The sequence below is a fragment of the Muntiacus reevesi genome, chromosome 6 (genome assembly GCF_963930625.1).
Source record: "Muntiacus reevesi chromosome 6, mMunRee1.1, whole genome shotgun sequence".
NCBI lineage: Eukaryota > Metazoa > Chordata > Mammalia > Artiodactyla > Cervidae > Muntiacus > Muntiacus reevesi.
The window spans coordinates 93,630,234-93,646,676 of NC_089254.1; the positions used below are offsets into that span (position 1 = coordinate 93,630,234).

The 16,443-nt window shown below is 38.7% G+C and overlaps 1 protein-coding gene across 7 annotated transcripts in view; it reads left to right on the forward strand.

Annotated features, from left to right (window-relative positions):
- CALD1 (caldesmon 1) overlaps window positions 1-12,315 on the forward strand; it is a 202,601-nt gene extending 190,286 nt beyond the window's left edge. For 6 of the 7 annotated variants that reach the window (XM_065939008.1, XM_065939007.1, XM_065939009.1 and 3 more), the window contains 4 exons: window positions 570-707; window positions 1,175-1,270; window positions 7,442-7,522; window positions 10,027-12,315. In XM_065939008.1, the coding sequence (XP_065795080.1) occupies window positions 570-707; window positions 1,175-1,270; window positions 7,442-7,522; window positions 10,027-10,035 (324 nt within the window). In that variant the 3' untranslated portion in view covers window positions 10,036-12,315. The remainder of the gene's footprint in view (window positions 1-569; window positions 708-1,174; window positions 1,271-7,441; window positions 7,523-10,026) is intronic. The other variant, XM_065939012.1, reaches the window with a different exon arrangement.
- The last annotated feature ends 4,128 nt before the right edge of the window (window positions 12,316-16,443 follow it).

Genomic DNA, 16,443 nt, shown 5'->3' on the forward strand with positions numbered 1-16,443 from the left:
CCCATGTCTCCTGCATCTTCTGCAGTGCAGGTGGATTCTTTACCACTTGAGCAACAACCTGGGAATCCCCCAAACAAAGTACCACTGTCCTCTTGTGTGGTCTCTTGGCATGCTTTCAGCACCACACTCATCTTTCATAGCACTTATTGCAACGTGAAATAATGCTGAGTAACTAGTTACCATCTGTCCTGTTAATGTCAGTCCAGTGGGGCTCACAGTCAGGCTGTCTTGAATGCTGCCATGTCCCCCATGTCCCCTGCACGCAGCAGGCACTCAAGAAGTGTCTGTTGAAGAAATGAAGTAGCATATCACTATAACAATAAGTGGGGTGGGGGCGGAGATGCCAATGAAAAGCATATTTCACTTTGAAAAGATCTTCTGAAGTAGATATAATGGTTTATTTGAAGATAGAGATCTTATCAAAATGTATAGAAATTATGAGTCATTTTTGGTGAAGGTGTTTACCCAATGAATTTGTTGAGTGATAACGTTGAGGAAGACAGGCTCACTATAGTTTTATGAGAACAAACTTATCAGTGCCAATTCTAAAAATAATTCACATACTTCAGGGAACAAAAGCTGCAAAACCTACAAAGCCAGCAGCCTCGGACCTTCCTGTTCCTGCTGAAGGTGTCCGCAACATCAAGAGCATGTGGGAGAAAGGCAACGTGTTCTCATCCCCCACTGCTTCAGGTACACCAAACAAGGTGAGCAAGGATTGATGTCTTTTTATTCTAGAGGTTGGATTCCCCCCCCCCCTTTTTTTTTTCCTTTTCTTAATTTTTTTAGGAATTACATAGTTAATTACAAAAGCAGTGAAGAAAGTATAATTCGTACTTTCTTTTGCAATGACCACAAAAAGCAAGCTCAGAAAGAGTGTGTTTCTGAGGTTCTATACTATACCCTGGCCAGAGGCCTCTAAATACAATACCTGGAGTTCATCACTAACCTTGGGATTGGCAGGGGAGGGGAAGTGCAGGGGGAAGAAAACCAGATATCATACTCTTTCAACATCAAGTTCAAGGTTTATTTTCCTTAAAATAGTCCATATAATGATCGGTAATTGATTGGTGCTGTATGAAATAATACTGAATAGTATTTTGAGGTTGCTTTGAATTTCCAGGTAGTTTTTTTCTTTTTTTCCCTTTTAACATTGGATGCTTGACCTTTACAGGAAACCGCTGGCTTGAAGGTGGGGGTCTCCAGCCGCATCAATGAATGGCTAACCAAAACGCCTGAGGGAAGCAAGTCGCCTGCTCCCAAGCCTTCTGTGAGTAGCTCCAGGTTTTTCTGAATGTCTTTGATAGCTTAGCTTCCAGCAACAGAACAGGCTGTTGGGGCATTTGTCTGGGGAAAACAGGGCCCCTGTTCTTGGCTGCGACTGCTGAGTAACAGATAAGGAGGGACTCAGATAAGAGAGCAGTCCCGAGCAGCTGCGCTGTCATTACCCAGAAGGTAAAACGGAACTGTCAGCACCTCTCCTCCTGGAACGCTGAGGCAGTTCAGATTTACCCTCTTAACTGTCTGCGTGTTTAGTTTCTATTCTATGAGTTAAGCTAGAAATTTGAATATGTCCAATCATCTTGGCCATCTCTCTGTTAAGAGCACCCCTGGACTTAGAATGTTATGCTGGCTCTCGAACTCACATTTTCTAATTTGCCTAATTTCTGTAACTTAACACAAAAATACAGTGATTAGGTAGTTGTTGAAATAATTGCTGTAATTTCCTTGTCAACACCTCCAAAGGAAAGCCATTAAAAACAAAACAACAGTAAGACTAGAAACTATCAAAACTGGTTATGAATGTTATTTTTGGAAATTTAAAGTCTTGTTATTAAGCATGGCTTTCTTACTAAAAAATATTCTCTTAACCTTTTCATTGAATGTATATGGCAGTTGTCTTGCATTTATCATTATAATCAAAAGCCTTATGAAGCTCCCTACTGTACACTGGTGAGCTTTCTCTGCTCAGCTGGCTTTATAGCTTTGTTGGTGCCCAAGGTAGCGAAAGACTATTATCACAACCACCCCATGCCAGAGGCAGAAGAAAAGCTTCCCAAACCCTAGGTCTCTGCACCATTGAGCATTTAATTGCACCCATTGGCTCCATGTTTAATCTCCAAAGTCACTAGAGTTTATCACCTTTCCAACTGAAAAAAAAAAAAAATGGAAATATTTCCATACTCTTCTTGGGTACATTTCCTTCTAATCAATTAATATTCATCCTGAGATTCTTTACATAAAGGCCTCACAGAGATATAAAACTAATGTGAACCCAGTTTACAACTGGAAAGTTAATATATTGAAAAGAAATCTTTTTCCCTCTCCCAATAGATACAGACTCTTTGTGACTCTGGACTGTAGCCCCCGCAACTACTCTGTCCATGGGATTTTTCCTGCAAGAATACTGGAATAGGTTGCCATTTCCTCCTCCAGAGGATGTTCCTGACTCAGGGATCAAACCCATATCTCCTGTGTCTCCTGCATTGCAGGCAGATTCTTTGCCCTCTGGGCCATCGGGGAAGCCCTCAGATATATGAAAGGAGGCCTATAAAAGGAGATAGTAAGGCTTTCCAAGTGGTCCTAGTGGTAAAGAACCCGCCTACCAATGTAGGAGACTTAAGAGACACAGGTTCAATCCCTGGGTCGGGAAGATTCCCTGGAGGAGGCATGGCAGCCCACTCCAGTATTCTTGCCTGGAGAATCCCATGGACAGGAATCTGGCAGGCTTCAGTCCACGGGGTCGAAAAGAGTCAGACACGACTGAAGCGGCTTAGCACACACAAGGCAAGGGGTGATACCCTCAAGGTATATGATCTTTAGCACCTCAAGTTTCCCAGCACCCCAGGTGATATGAAGGATGGAAATTATTTTTTAATGGCAGTTTACATAAAGTTTTATGATTCCAGACCAGTGTTTATCAACCTTATCGAATTATGGACCCCTTTGAAAACCTAATGAAATCTAAGGACCCTCTCCCCTAGAACACTGCATATAATACAAGTTCAGCAAGTTTGTGGACCCATTTAAGACTTCTCATGATAGCAAGATAAGAAGAAAGAGGTGTATGTTTTTCTTCTTTCTTCTTGGATGAATATGGCACATTGCTAAAGGAGGTGGTCAGTTTTTTACATGTATTTGCAACCTTGTTTCATTTTAGCCCCAGATTATACTCATATATTTGGTCAAGGACCTGACCCATACTCTTTTATCGACACTTTAACTGATAAGCCTGTCATCTAATGTATCCTAATGGGAGGGTTAAAAAGATTCGATTCAGTTACTATTACAATAAGTATAGCTGAGTCAAGGTTTCCACAAAAATCCACATTTTCTGGGAATTATTGATGACCTCCTAAAAATGGCAGGACAAACAGGCATTACAGAGAAATTACAAAGTCATTGCCTGCTTTATCTAATATTTAATAAGTAATTTGCCAGACTGTCTACTAGGCAGGGGTCCCCAACCCCTGGACCACAGACCAGTAGTGGTCTGTGGCCTGTTAGGAACTGAGTCACACACAGCAGGAGGTGAGTGACAGGAGAGCAAGTGAAGTTTCATCTTTATTCACAGCTGTTTTCCATCACTTGCATTACTGCCTGATTCTGCATTTTGCTGAATTGTAGAATTATTTCATTATATATCACAATGTAATATAATAATAGAAATAAAGTACACAATAAATGTAACACTCTTGAATCATCTTGAAACCATTCTCCCCTACCCCTGGTCCATGAAAAAATTGTCTTCCTTGAAACTGGTCCCTCATGCCTAAAACGTTGGCAACTGCTATACTAGAGTCTAGAGAAGAAAAGGAAGGGAGAATGTGGCAATTAATATACATCAGAATGATCTCTTTTTCCCCATGTCCCATTGGATTTTGTAGACTAGTGTGGCTTCCTCAATAAAGGCCAGGTCGAAAGATAATGATATATAATTGATGTTATAGATAAAAGGCCAGCTTGAGTATTCTTAATAAGCAACTTTGAGCTTTGTGCACATTCCAAGAGTAGTAGACCAGCAACATGTCATTCAGGAAAAGAGATAACTTAGAGTTCAACAAGGCAGGAGTGTGAGCCACAGACAATAAGGATCCAACAGAAACGAAATGAAAGTGCCCAAACTACTGGAAAGAGCTGAAAGGATCCTATAGATATGAGTGCACAAAACTTATCAGACAAAAGGTTAAATCCAGGAAGGCGGCTTAGAAAGTCAGGTCAAGAAAGGCTGTTGTCTAGGTCTTATCCAGGGGGTTTCACTCTGGTGGCCTGCAGCTAAGATCTGTGTAGACCAGGACATCGTGCTTTATTTTCCCTTTTAAAATTAATTAATTTAATTAATTAATTAAAATTAATTAAAATTAAAATACATTTTTGAGTTGTGGAGGCATGCACTCTTTAATTTGTCAATTCCCTCTTTTACAAAATTTAATATTTTCTTCCACCAGCCACTTCTGGCTTTTGTTTCTAACTTGTCTCTTCATGACAGGCCTGTGAGTTTGACAGCCAGGGGATTCTGGTCAGGCCAATGCTGAGCTCAGGATGTCAGAGGATTACCTAAGGACAACAGTAGAGAGGAGGCTCCCAAATCCACCCCTCTAACTGGGGGCCATAAGCGATTTATTCTGAGCCCTTGGTTTCTATTCCTTGGCATATGTGTGTGGAGGGAAAAGCCTGGGTTGTGTTTGCAGATGTGTGGCACGTGGCCATTAAGGAAAAATCAGAGAGAAATTCTCTCACCAAAATATTGCTCACCCAGTGAAACCTCAAGAAGAAGGAAAAGAGATTCGTGTTGAGTTCTAAACTTTACCAAAGAGAAAAACCATCTTCTGTTACTAGCTATGAATTAATTTTCATGTAATTAAAAATGCCCAGAAGCTTGTCAAATCAATATTATTTGGGGTTTCTGAAAATTAATAACTTATTTAAGCACTGATCTATACCTGATTCTTTACTGGGACATCTATTGCTATTTTTGGGTAGAATTTACAGGACTTCAGTGTCACTGTGTAAAATTCTGAATATGTCTGTTGTACCTCGTTTGTCTGTTCTTTGTGTCTAAACTACATGTTATATACAGCAATTAAAATGCTAATTTATCTTTCTTTTTGTTTAAAAAAAACAACTTTGTCCTTCTCAGCTGAATTCTCTTCTTCATTCTTTGATCTCTGGTTGACTGGAAGTCTGCTTTCCTGCCTTCATTTTTCCCTCTTCTTCTGGAGTGAGTCTTTCTCTAAAACGTAGTAGGCTGGTCAGGTAATTTCATTTATATTTCCCATTTGATTTAAAATGCCAATTTGCTACTTGGATGTTAATATTTTCTTTAAATGGACTCTCTAAACTGTTTAAGTGACCTCAAAGATTCATAGGCAGGATTTAAGGGAGATACAATTCATTTTCCTCAGTAGAAGAGTATTCACATTAAAAAAAACTATTTCTCTTATATGAATTAAATAAAGTAGTAATAGCCACTTTCCAGAGCTACCATTAGCATGATCCTAATTACAGTCTCCAATTTTTTTAAACAGTCTTCCAGACAATTTGGCAGCTTCTGCCTACATTGGAATATACAGTGGAATTCTTCAGAAACAACCTGATTTGTTGCTTACTGGTTCCAAGTTAAATAGGTGTAACTCTCTAACAGAATATCAAGAATCCACATCACAGTGAAAATCCAGAAATTTATTAATAATAAGATTAAGGCAAATCTGAACTGCTTTACGTGATGCTATTTAACCAGTGCATCTACAGCATTACAATCTCAATAGTTATCTATGAAAAAATATATGTCCACTTAGACTGGTGTCCGTGGGTAAATGCAATTGCTGTTAGCTTTGCCTTCTAATGAGAAAAGGGTTTGCCAAAGTAAACATTACTATTTCAGTAAAACACATTTATTTTCCAGAAACTGCCTTTGCCAAGGATTAACATAAGCAAATGTTAGAAGAAAAGTAAATGGAAACAGAAATTTGGATCCTTGTCTAAGCCAAATTCATTATGAGGTAGTAAATAAAAAATCCAAGATGTATAGCTGTTATCATATTTTAGTGTTTTCTTCCCAAGATTTTCATGCGTTCTTGCATATGTCATCAACCTGTCAGTTTCTCTTATGGGTACAGTTTGTAGTAAATGTTTACTTTCATGGGGCTGGCTTCTCCTGATACACTTCTGAATTACCACTTGCTTCTCAGAAAATATAAAATTATTTTAGCCTGAGGAAAGTGCAATTAGAAAAATGTCTTAGACTGGGCTGCCCTAAAATAGTGGTTCCTGTGCAAGTAGTGTACTTGGGACGTGAGGAAAACACTATAGGAAGTGAGGTGGGAAAAGAAAATAGTCAATTAAGAATGTTTATTAAGCAACTCACTACGTGAGCTTTTAAACGTAACCCCACTGGGAAAAGCCTAGAAGCCACCACAAAACACATGCTTCTGAGTTACCCTACCTGAGGCGTGAGCGAGTCTAAGAAATATTCTCGCACCAAATCTCATGGATGAGTGATTGAAGACTGCTCTTAGGGGTGACTCTGAACATCCAGGTTGCCCCCTGGGTGGGCAAAGTGGGCACGTGGAGCCAGAGGAAGTCCTCAGGCGAAGAGATGCAGGGTTGGCCATTGAAAGTCCAGCTGATATGCATTAGTCTTAAGGGCTGGGGGCCGTGGGGCCAAAAAGAAAGTTAATTGGCAAGGGATGAAGTGCTTATCCAACCCCCTGAAAATTATTTATTTATTGTAGGTATTTTTTAAACTTTTTATTTTATATTGGAGTATTCCAAAAAATTGGGCTTCCCTGATAGCTCAGTAGATGAAGAATCCACCTGCAATACAGGAGACTCTGGTTCGATTCCTGGGTCGGGAAGATCCCCTGGAGAAGGGATAGGCTGCCCACTCCAGTATTCTTGCCTTCCCTTGCGGCTCAGCTGGTAAAGAATCCGCCTGCAATGCGGAAGACCTGGGTACGATCTCTGGGTTGGGAAGATCCCCTGGAGAAGGGAAAGGCTACCCACTCCGGTATTCTGGCCTAGAGAATTCCATGGACTCCATGGGGTCGCAAAGAGTCAGACACGACTGAGCGACTTTCACTTTCTTACCAAAAATTATTTAAAACCCATGCGCTATTCACTTCTAAGGACATAGAAAGTTAAACATAGACTATCTCATTTTAAATATGCTTATATTCCAATTGTACAGGTCAATAACAGTAAGTCCTCAGTGAATAATGGGACCTCAGTGCTGGATAGTTTGAGCCCATTCTCATGTCACAACATAGGTCAGGGTCTATATAAAATAAAAAAATGGTTAGCAATCCTTTTGATTCAAACCATTTCACATCACTCAGATAAAGTGTGTTACACAAATAAACAACACATGTTGTGATTTATTTAGACCCGGCCAGAAAACACAAAGAGCCACGTATCAATTTTTCTGCTTTCTGTTCATTAGGATTTGAGGCCAGGAGATGTATCTGGCAAGCGGAACCTCTGGGAAAAGCAATCTGTGGACAAGGTCACTTCCCCCACTAAGGTAATCTACTGGGAGATTTGTTTTTCATGGGTTCATTTCCTACTGTATCCTGCAGTGTGAGGTCCCAGGGTCAAATGAGAAATAGCACTGATCCGCAGAGTCTTGCGTGAGTAACCATCAGTTTCTAAAGACCTGTATATGGTACAGTGAAAGGCAAGGTCATGGAGCCTTCAGCATGGTAGATTTGTCAGTTACACAAGGTAAATAGTCCAGATCCGTGAGATGGTTCCCGGACATTCTAGAAAGGGGCGTTGACAGCTGAAGGCTGTGTGGTATAACCGCAGTCTGCCCTTCCTTACAAAGCCCAGGCTTGAAGATCAGAAGTTTCAGATTGCCCAGGGAAGAAACATCTCTCTCTCTACAGGGTAGTTTGAAAGCTGCTTTCTGGAGCCATTCTAAGGGGTCGCATTGACAGCAGCCTAGGACTCAAGGCTGTTATGACAAAAAATTAAAATAACATTCAAAAGTTAGCAAAATTTGCTACCCTATGAAAACTAGTGGCTAAGGATGTTTGGATTGGTCTTTTTTTGGTCTTCTGCTCATTCTTCATAAAGGGGACTCTGGACGATATCTAAATGATGCACAAACTAAAAACAGGACCCCTTGTTGTAGCATTTTATTTCAAGCAATGATTCTGGTCTTCTCTCTTGGTAGGGGGAAAATTGAAAAGAGGAAAATCAGGGAGTAATAGTTAGTAAAATTAGGATAGTCTGCTTATGGGCCAGGGTAGAACTCCATACACAGAAGCACTTTTTAAGCAACTTAGGACTGAAGAACATCTCAAAAGCATCTGAAGAATCACTGCAATTCACAAAAGGGAAATAATTACTTCCTCTTTCCTACTTCTATGTACTGAAGTCTGGTGCTGTTAAGTCTGAGTGTGCCTTACTTCATCTTTTTTTGCCTTACTTCATCTTCTCCATTAGTCCTTAGTTGTTGTTACATTCTGGTAAAAAAAATCCACTGGCCCAGACTCTCTACTTAAATGAGTTTTAAATAAGCTTTCTAAATAATCACTAAATACATTGAAAGTATCAGTAATAATTATCACCATTACAAATCGCTAACATGTAATGAACATCCACTATATACAAGACACTGTTCTACCTTCTCAACCTACCTTACCTTATTTGACCCTCCAATCACCATTATTTATTTTAGTTTTCAGTCACCATTATTATTATTAGCCCTGTTTAGATCTGAGGAAGATGAGGCACAGAGAGTTAAGTAACTTTCTCAAAGTCACGCAGCAAACCAGGAGCAAAGCCTGGATTAAACTCAGGCAGTCTGATCTGAGCCTTCATTCTTAACCATTATATGTGATGGGGTTTTAATGAGAATTACAGACTCAATAGAAAATATAACATTCTGAGTTTCTTATATAATTTTCTCCTGGTGGAAGGGAAAGGAGTCATTTTTCAGTTGTTCTTTTTAAAAAAAAAAAAGAAGAGCTTTTGTTGGTCTAAGCCATTATGACCCTTGTAGGAAAGACCTTTCATAAATGACAGTCCAAATGTTTATATAATCTCCTTTCTGAGTAGGAGATGTCAGCTGTCCATGGCCATCATCACAGGTTTAATAGATCCCCTCTGGACAGCATTCCTCTGAGCCAGGGTTCTAGAAAGTAAAGTTATGATCTGGGATGGTCAGACTCAGACAGCACCACTCACATACAAAACAACACAAATGGTACTCCCTGAAATTGTGCAACATTGTGATAAAGGGTAAGACTTCACACATACCAGTCCCTCCTCTTTGATCTATACCATGAAACTCTTTCTACAGTAATAATAACAACACAACTAGCAGGCCCAGAGCTGAGTTTATGAGGTAGCAAAGTAGACAGCTCCTTTGGTCCAAAACGTCAAACTCACTAGTGTCATGCAGTAATTCCTTTGAAATGAAACTATCTATTTGAAATCGCAGATTCACAACAACTCAACATTTGTGAATACCTCAGCAAAGATTTTTATCAGCTAGCAGAAGAAAAGAAATGGTGTACAATAAGACCATGGATCAGACAAGTTTCTAGGGTAGGGGTGTACGAATAGGAAGTAGGAAATTAAAAAACCAGAGAGAACTGAAGATAAGCACAGTCTGCTTTACCATCATGCCTTGATGTGGCCTAGACTGAGCCATTCAGTCATGCATGCCTATCTTGGGATGCATATCATAGAGTCCTGGCCCTTACAGTAGAGTTTTAAAAAAAAACAACAGCAAACCTCTCTGACCCTGAATGCCATGAGCAAGGCTCCAGATCAAGATATGGAAAAGGGAATATAAAGAAGAAAAAAAGAGGAAAGCAAAAAAAAAAAAAAAAAAAAAAAAAAACAGAGGAAAGGATAGTCTGAAAGAAGAGGAACATATTTAAATGAAATGCCAACAATAATCCTCCCTTTCATAAACATTTATTCCTGACATATTATGATTCTTTTTTTTTATTCTGACACAAAATGTCTAGCTGAAACACCATGGCCTGCCTTTTTAAAACTTTCTTCTCTTAGCAGGTTTGAGACAGTTCAAGAAAGAACCCAAAGTAGCCGCTCAAGATGCTGGACCAGCTCAGTTGAAGAGGGCTAATTTGCTCTGTTTTATATTTATGTTGATTTACTAAATTGGGTTCATTTCCTTTTGTTTTGTTTTTCATTATCCCAGTAAACCCATGTATATTATCACTATATTTAATAATCACAGTCTAGAGATGTTCATGGTAAAAGTACTGCCTTTGCACAGGAGCCTGTTTCTAAAGAAACCCATGCTGTGAAATAGAGACTTTTCTACTGATCATCCTAACTCTGTGTCCGAACAGTGATACCAGCCACATTGAAAGTCAACAAAAGAAGATCCGAGTTGGAAATTGCCTGAGGAATGTGCAGTATCCAGAAAAATGAAACCTAGTGGTTTAAAAAAAAAATACAGAAGTCATGTCATTTCTGCACTTTAGAATAAAGCATGGAAGAAATTATCTTATAGGCAATTATAACACTTTGTGAAAGTAACCCACTTCAGATTTGAGATACTGCAATAATGTTTGTCTTCAAAATAGAAAGATGTACTGTTAAGGTATTACTTTTTTCATGCTGATGAATATCTAAATTGGATTATGATGTTAGCTGACAGTGGTACTGATTTCTTTAGGTTGGTTGCTTTGTGGATTTCTTTGGTAGTGATAGTAAACCACATTTTAGATGACCCTGATCATGTATGTATGTGCATACACGTATACAAACACACTAATGGTAGAAAGCTTTTTTATGTGCTAGGCTATTATATTTAGCAGTATGTCCCTGTAACTAGCCAATATCACTGCTTTTTAAAAACTAAAAATCACAATTTATATTAATATTTCATATTTGCCAATAGAAACATGGCAGAATAGGTATCGATATGTTTTCAATGCTGGATAACCTATAAGAAAGAGAGATTCAAAGTGTCAAAATGCATTGACATTTTCTATAAAACATATTATTTAGTTTATAATTAAAAGCAATCTTGAAGTCCAATGTGAATTGTACCAAATATACCAAACTTAAAGCTTGCTCAGAACTTCACTCTTAAGAATCAAGTTCACAATAGGTTGGCTTAAATGCTATCTGAGTTCTCTCCCTTCTCTAAAACTTAAAGACAAGAATCTTAGTGACAAAATTGTACAGCTTGGAATTCCATGAATGAGTGTACTAAGACCAACTTTGACTAATCTCTGGAAGCAGAAAAGTAAGCAAAAGCCACTATTTAGGAGTCATGACCTACTTCCATCTTTAACCTTTTTTTAATTAAACTTTTCTACCTTTATTAGTCATTGGTACTTGCCATAAGTTGATAATGTGCTGAGCTTTCAAAAAAAAATATGTAATTTTTATTAGTTTTACCTTTTTCTCCAAGAGTCTATCAACTCATCATTTGTACACACACAATCCGGAAATCAGATCTTCTTTTAGCTCATATGCATTCATCTGTTCTTCACAACAGATCAGAGTACTCCAGTGACTTGGCAATATGTTCTAGCATAGAGCTATACGTATAGTGTAGTTCTATAAACCTGTACCTCATGACTTACCAAAGTTATCTTAGTCTCAGTTCCTACCACAATGAGGGAGCCTCCCAAATGACCCTTTTCTAATCCACAGTGTTCCCTGGGGGAGCTTGCCAGGGTAGGGCTGGCATGAGGAGTGACTAGCGCCTTCCAGAGGCTCTTTTCCTTGTAAGTCAATAGAGTTGTTGAGGCCTCTAGCTTTTAGCACATCTGGGCCAAAGAAAGTAAAGCCAGCAATATTGCACAAGTCACCCACCCATGACAGAGTAGACATGAGTCTATGATACGATGAACTAGAATTCACATGCAGTGCCTGAGTTAGCACTGACTCCCACCACTGGAGTGAAATGGATCAAAGTTTGAATTATGGCCTATGGCGAGATAAAGTTTCTTTGTTGTACTTTTTAATAAGAGCTTCTCCTGATCACTGTTATATATTTTTTCTAGAAAGTCTAAAGTTAAGAAGAGAATATATCGATTGATCCTGACTTTTATTCCAGTATTTGGATGGAATAACTTTTAGGGTAGATTTTTGTTCAGTTTGAATTTAATTTTTTGAAAAAGAAATTCTTCGTTTACTTGTTTGATTACAATTCTCTTTGTTATCTTTTTGAGAGATAAACCTGCAAGGTGACTAGCATGTTCTGTGAATCTGCCATTCCTAAAAATTTTATAAACACGATATTTTTCACTGATAATTGATCGCTGCAATAAATACATATTGTGAAAATGCATCCACAATAAATGGAATTCCTCCAAATATCTTTGCCTCACTTGTTTTATGTACTATATTGATTACAAGAGTTCTATCTGATGTAATAAAGATGATGGCATAGCAAAATGTGTACTTCAGATTGAGTCTTGGATTCATTTTTTAAAGAAGAAAGCCATTTCATATTTTTAGATACTTCTTATTACAAGCAGTTTTTCAACAGAACATTAAGAATTGCTCTGATTGGGACAACTGATCAAACATATATGGAAAGTTTGAAAAGAGGGATTAAAAACTTTTTCTTTTTTTTTTTTTTTGTAATCTGATTTTTTTTAAAATTAGTTGGAGGCTAATTACATCACAACATTTCAATGGGTTTTGTCATACATTGATATGAATCAGCCATAGAGTTACATGTATTCCCCATCCCGATCCCCCCTCCCACCTCCCTCTCCACCCGATTCCTCTGGGTCTTCCCAGTGCACCAGGCCCGAGCACTTGACTCATGCATCCCACCTGCGCTGGTGATCTGTTTCACCATAGATAATATACATGCTGTTCTTTCGAAACATCCCACCCTCACCTTCTCCCACAGAGTTCAAGAATCTGTTCTGTAATTCTGTGTCTCTTATTCTGTTTTGCATACAGGGTTATTGTTACCATCTTTCTAAATTCCATATATATGTGTTAGTATGCTGTAATGCTCTTTATCTTTCTGGCTTACTTCACTCTGTACAATGGGCTCCAGTTTCATCCATCTCATTAGAACTGATTCAAATGAATTCTTTTTAACGGCTGAGTAATATTCCATGGTGTATATGTACCACAGCTTCCTTATCCATTCGTCTGCCGATGGGCATCTAGGTTGCTTCCATGTCCTGGCTATTATAAACAGTGCTGCAATGAACATTGGGGTGCACGTGTCTCCCTCAGATCTGGTCTCCTCAGTGTGTATGCTCAGAAGTGGTATCGCTGGGTCATATGGCAGTTCTATCTCCAGTTTTTTAAGAAATCTCCACACTGTTTTCCATAGTGGCTGTACTAGTTTGCACTCCCACCAACAGTGTAAGAGGGTTCCCTTTTCTCCACACCCTCTCCAGCATTTATTGCTTGTAGACTTTTGGATAGCAGCCATCCTGACTGGCGTGTAATGGTACCTCATTGTGGTTTTGATTTGCATTTCTCTGATAATGAGTGATGTTGAGCATCTTTTCATGTGTTTGTTAGCCATCTGTATGTCTTCCTTGGAGAAATGTCAGTTTAGTTCTTTGGCCCATTTCTTGATTGGGTCATTTATTTTTCCGGAACTGAGCTTCAGGAGTTGCTCGTATATTTTTGAGATTAATTCTCCGTCTGTTTCCTCATTTGCTATTATTTTCTCCCAATCTGAGGGCTGTCTTTTCACCTTACTTATAGTTTCCTTTGTTGTGCAAAAGCTTCTAAGTTTCATTAGGTCCCATTTGTTTATTTTTGCTTTTATTTCCAATATTCTGGGAGGTGGGTCATAGAAGATCCTGCTGTGATTTATGTCGGAGAGTGTTTTGCCTATGTTCTCCTCTAGGAGTTTTATAGTTTCTGGTCTTACATTTAGATCTTTAATCCATTTTGAGTTTATTTTTGTGTATGGTGTTAGAAAGTGTTCTAGTTTCATTCTTTTACAAGTGGTTGGCCAGTTTTCCCAGCACCACTTGTTAAAGAGGTTGTCTTTTTTCCATTGTATATCCTTGCCTCCTTTGTCAAAGATAAAGTGTCCATAGGTTCGTGGATTTATCTCTGGGCTTTCTATTCTGTTCCATTGATCTATATTTCTGTCTTTGTGCCAGTACCATACTGTCTTGATGACATGGCTTTGTAGTAGAGTCTGAAGTCAGGCAGGTTGATTCCTCCAGTTCCATTCTTCTTTCTCAAGATTACTTTGGCTATTCGAGGTTTTTTGTATTTCCATACAAAATGTGATGGCATAGCAAAATGTGTCTTTCAGATTGAGTCTTGGGTTCATTTTTTAAAGAAGAAAGCCATTTCATATTTTTAGATACTTCTTATTACAAGCAGTTTTTCAACAGAATATTAAGAATTGCTCTGATTGGGACAACCGATCAAACATATATGGAAAGTTTGAAAAGAGGGATTAAAAACTTTTTCTTAAAAAAAAAAAAAAAATTATCAAATGCTCCTTCTTCCTCCTTCTCATTCCCCGCGTTGTCACAAGTCACCGTTCTTGCTCCTACGGTGGCAGTATTGTTTTCTCAAAGGCAGTGTCTTTTATAGTAGAAATACCCATTTAATATACACTGTTTGTCTATAAAATACTATTTGCAAGGCACTGGTGATTATATTTAAATCCAAAGATATTTTTTCATAGCAGTTTTATATATTTAAGTAGCACTACTTGAAATCTGAGGCTCATCTTACAAAAGTTTTATTTATTTTTATTATTTTGACTGTGCTGGGTCTTCATTGCTGTGCGTGAATTTTCTGCAGTTCTGGCATTCAGGCTTCTCATTGCCGAGCACGGACTCTAGCACACGTGGGCTCAGTTGCCCAATGGCCTGTGGGATCTTAGTTTCCCCCACCATGGATTGAACCTGTGTCCCCAGCATTGGAAGGAGGATTCTTAACCACTGCACCACCAGGGAAGTCCCCTCATAAAGGTTTTAAATTGTGCGTCCGGAGGCTCTGAACAGTCCCCTCAGTCCTGTTCATAAAGAACATAAAGAGTTAACTACTGTAACTTAAAAACAACTAGTACTTTTGACATCTCCATCCTAATAAGAAGGGCTCTAAGTTTAGACAATGAGATAGTTATCATCAAAGTCTATCACAAAATTAAGCAATGAAAAGCATACAGCCTGTATGTAGTATTAGTACCAAACTGATAGGATTAGAGATGGGTCAAAATTAGTCCTACAATGTGCCTATTCAGGGTTTGAGCTCAAAGATGTTACAGTCTTGTGTGTGATGTAGAAACAGGTTTGTATTAGGGAGTTTTTTCTCCTCTTGCTTGCATGTGTGTTCCAAGTAGAAAGATAGATAAGATCTCATGACCCTAAGCATATCTTCTTCCATGGGAGTAAGGAGATGGCCTAATAAGGTCTTGATTTGAGCACTGTGTCTATTTGTGTTCAAGCTTATTAATCATGTTGTCCAAATGTTCTATATCCTTACTAATGCTTTGTTTCTTTTTTCTAGCTATGACTGAATAAGGAATGTGAAAATCTCCCTCTATTATTATGGATTTGTCTATTTCTACTTCTGAATATGTTGATTTTGCTTTCATATTTTAAGCTCATGGTTTTGGTGCATACAGAAATCTAGAATCATTTTCCAAGTGAATTGAATTATTTTAGTTTTATGAAGTGCGTGTGCCTACTATGTTGCTTCAGTCTTGTCCAACTCTTTGCGACCCAATGGATTGTAGCCGACCAGGCTCTTCTGTCCATGGAATTCTCCAGGGAAGAATACTGGAATGGGTTGCCAAGGCCTCCTCCATGGGAAACTTCCTGATCTAGGGATTGATTGAACTGTGTCTCTTAAGTCTCCTGCATTGGCAGGCAGGCTCTTTACTGGTAGCACCACAATTATGAAGTGACTCTCTAATTATAGCAAAGATTTTTGCCTTAAAGTTTATTTTTTCTATTCTTAACATTGCTACCATGGCTTTCTTTTGGTTAGCACTTGCAGGTGGCTCAGTGGTAAAGAATCTACCTGCCAATTCAGGCAACACAGGAGATACAGTTCAATCCCTGGGTCAGGAAGATCCCCTGGAGTAGGAAATGGCAATCTACTCCAATTATCTTGCCTGGAGAATCTCATGAACAGAGGAACCTGGTGGGCTATAGTCTATGGGGTCACAAAGAGTCAGACATGACTGAGCAAGTGAGACTTAGCAACTGCTAACTTTACTTCTACCCTTTTACTTTTTTCTTTTTAACTTCCCTGCCTCAATGATTAGTTTTAGGTTTTGGTCTCTCTTATTTTTCAATTTTTTTTATTGGAGTAGCTTTACCATGTTGTGTTAGTTTCTGCTAGGAAGCAAAGTGAATCAGCCACATGTGTACATACATTCCTTCTTCCTTGGATTTCTTTCCCATTTAGGTTACGACAGAGCATTGAGTCGAGTTGCCTGTGCTATACAGTGAGTTCTCCACCTTTTATTTTCAGCCTTTGTGTGTGTGT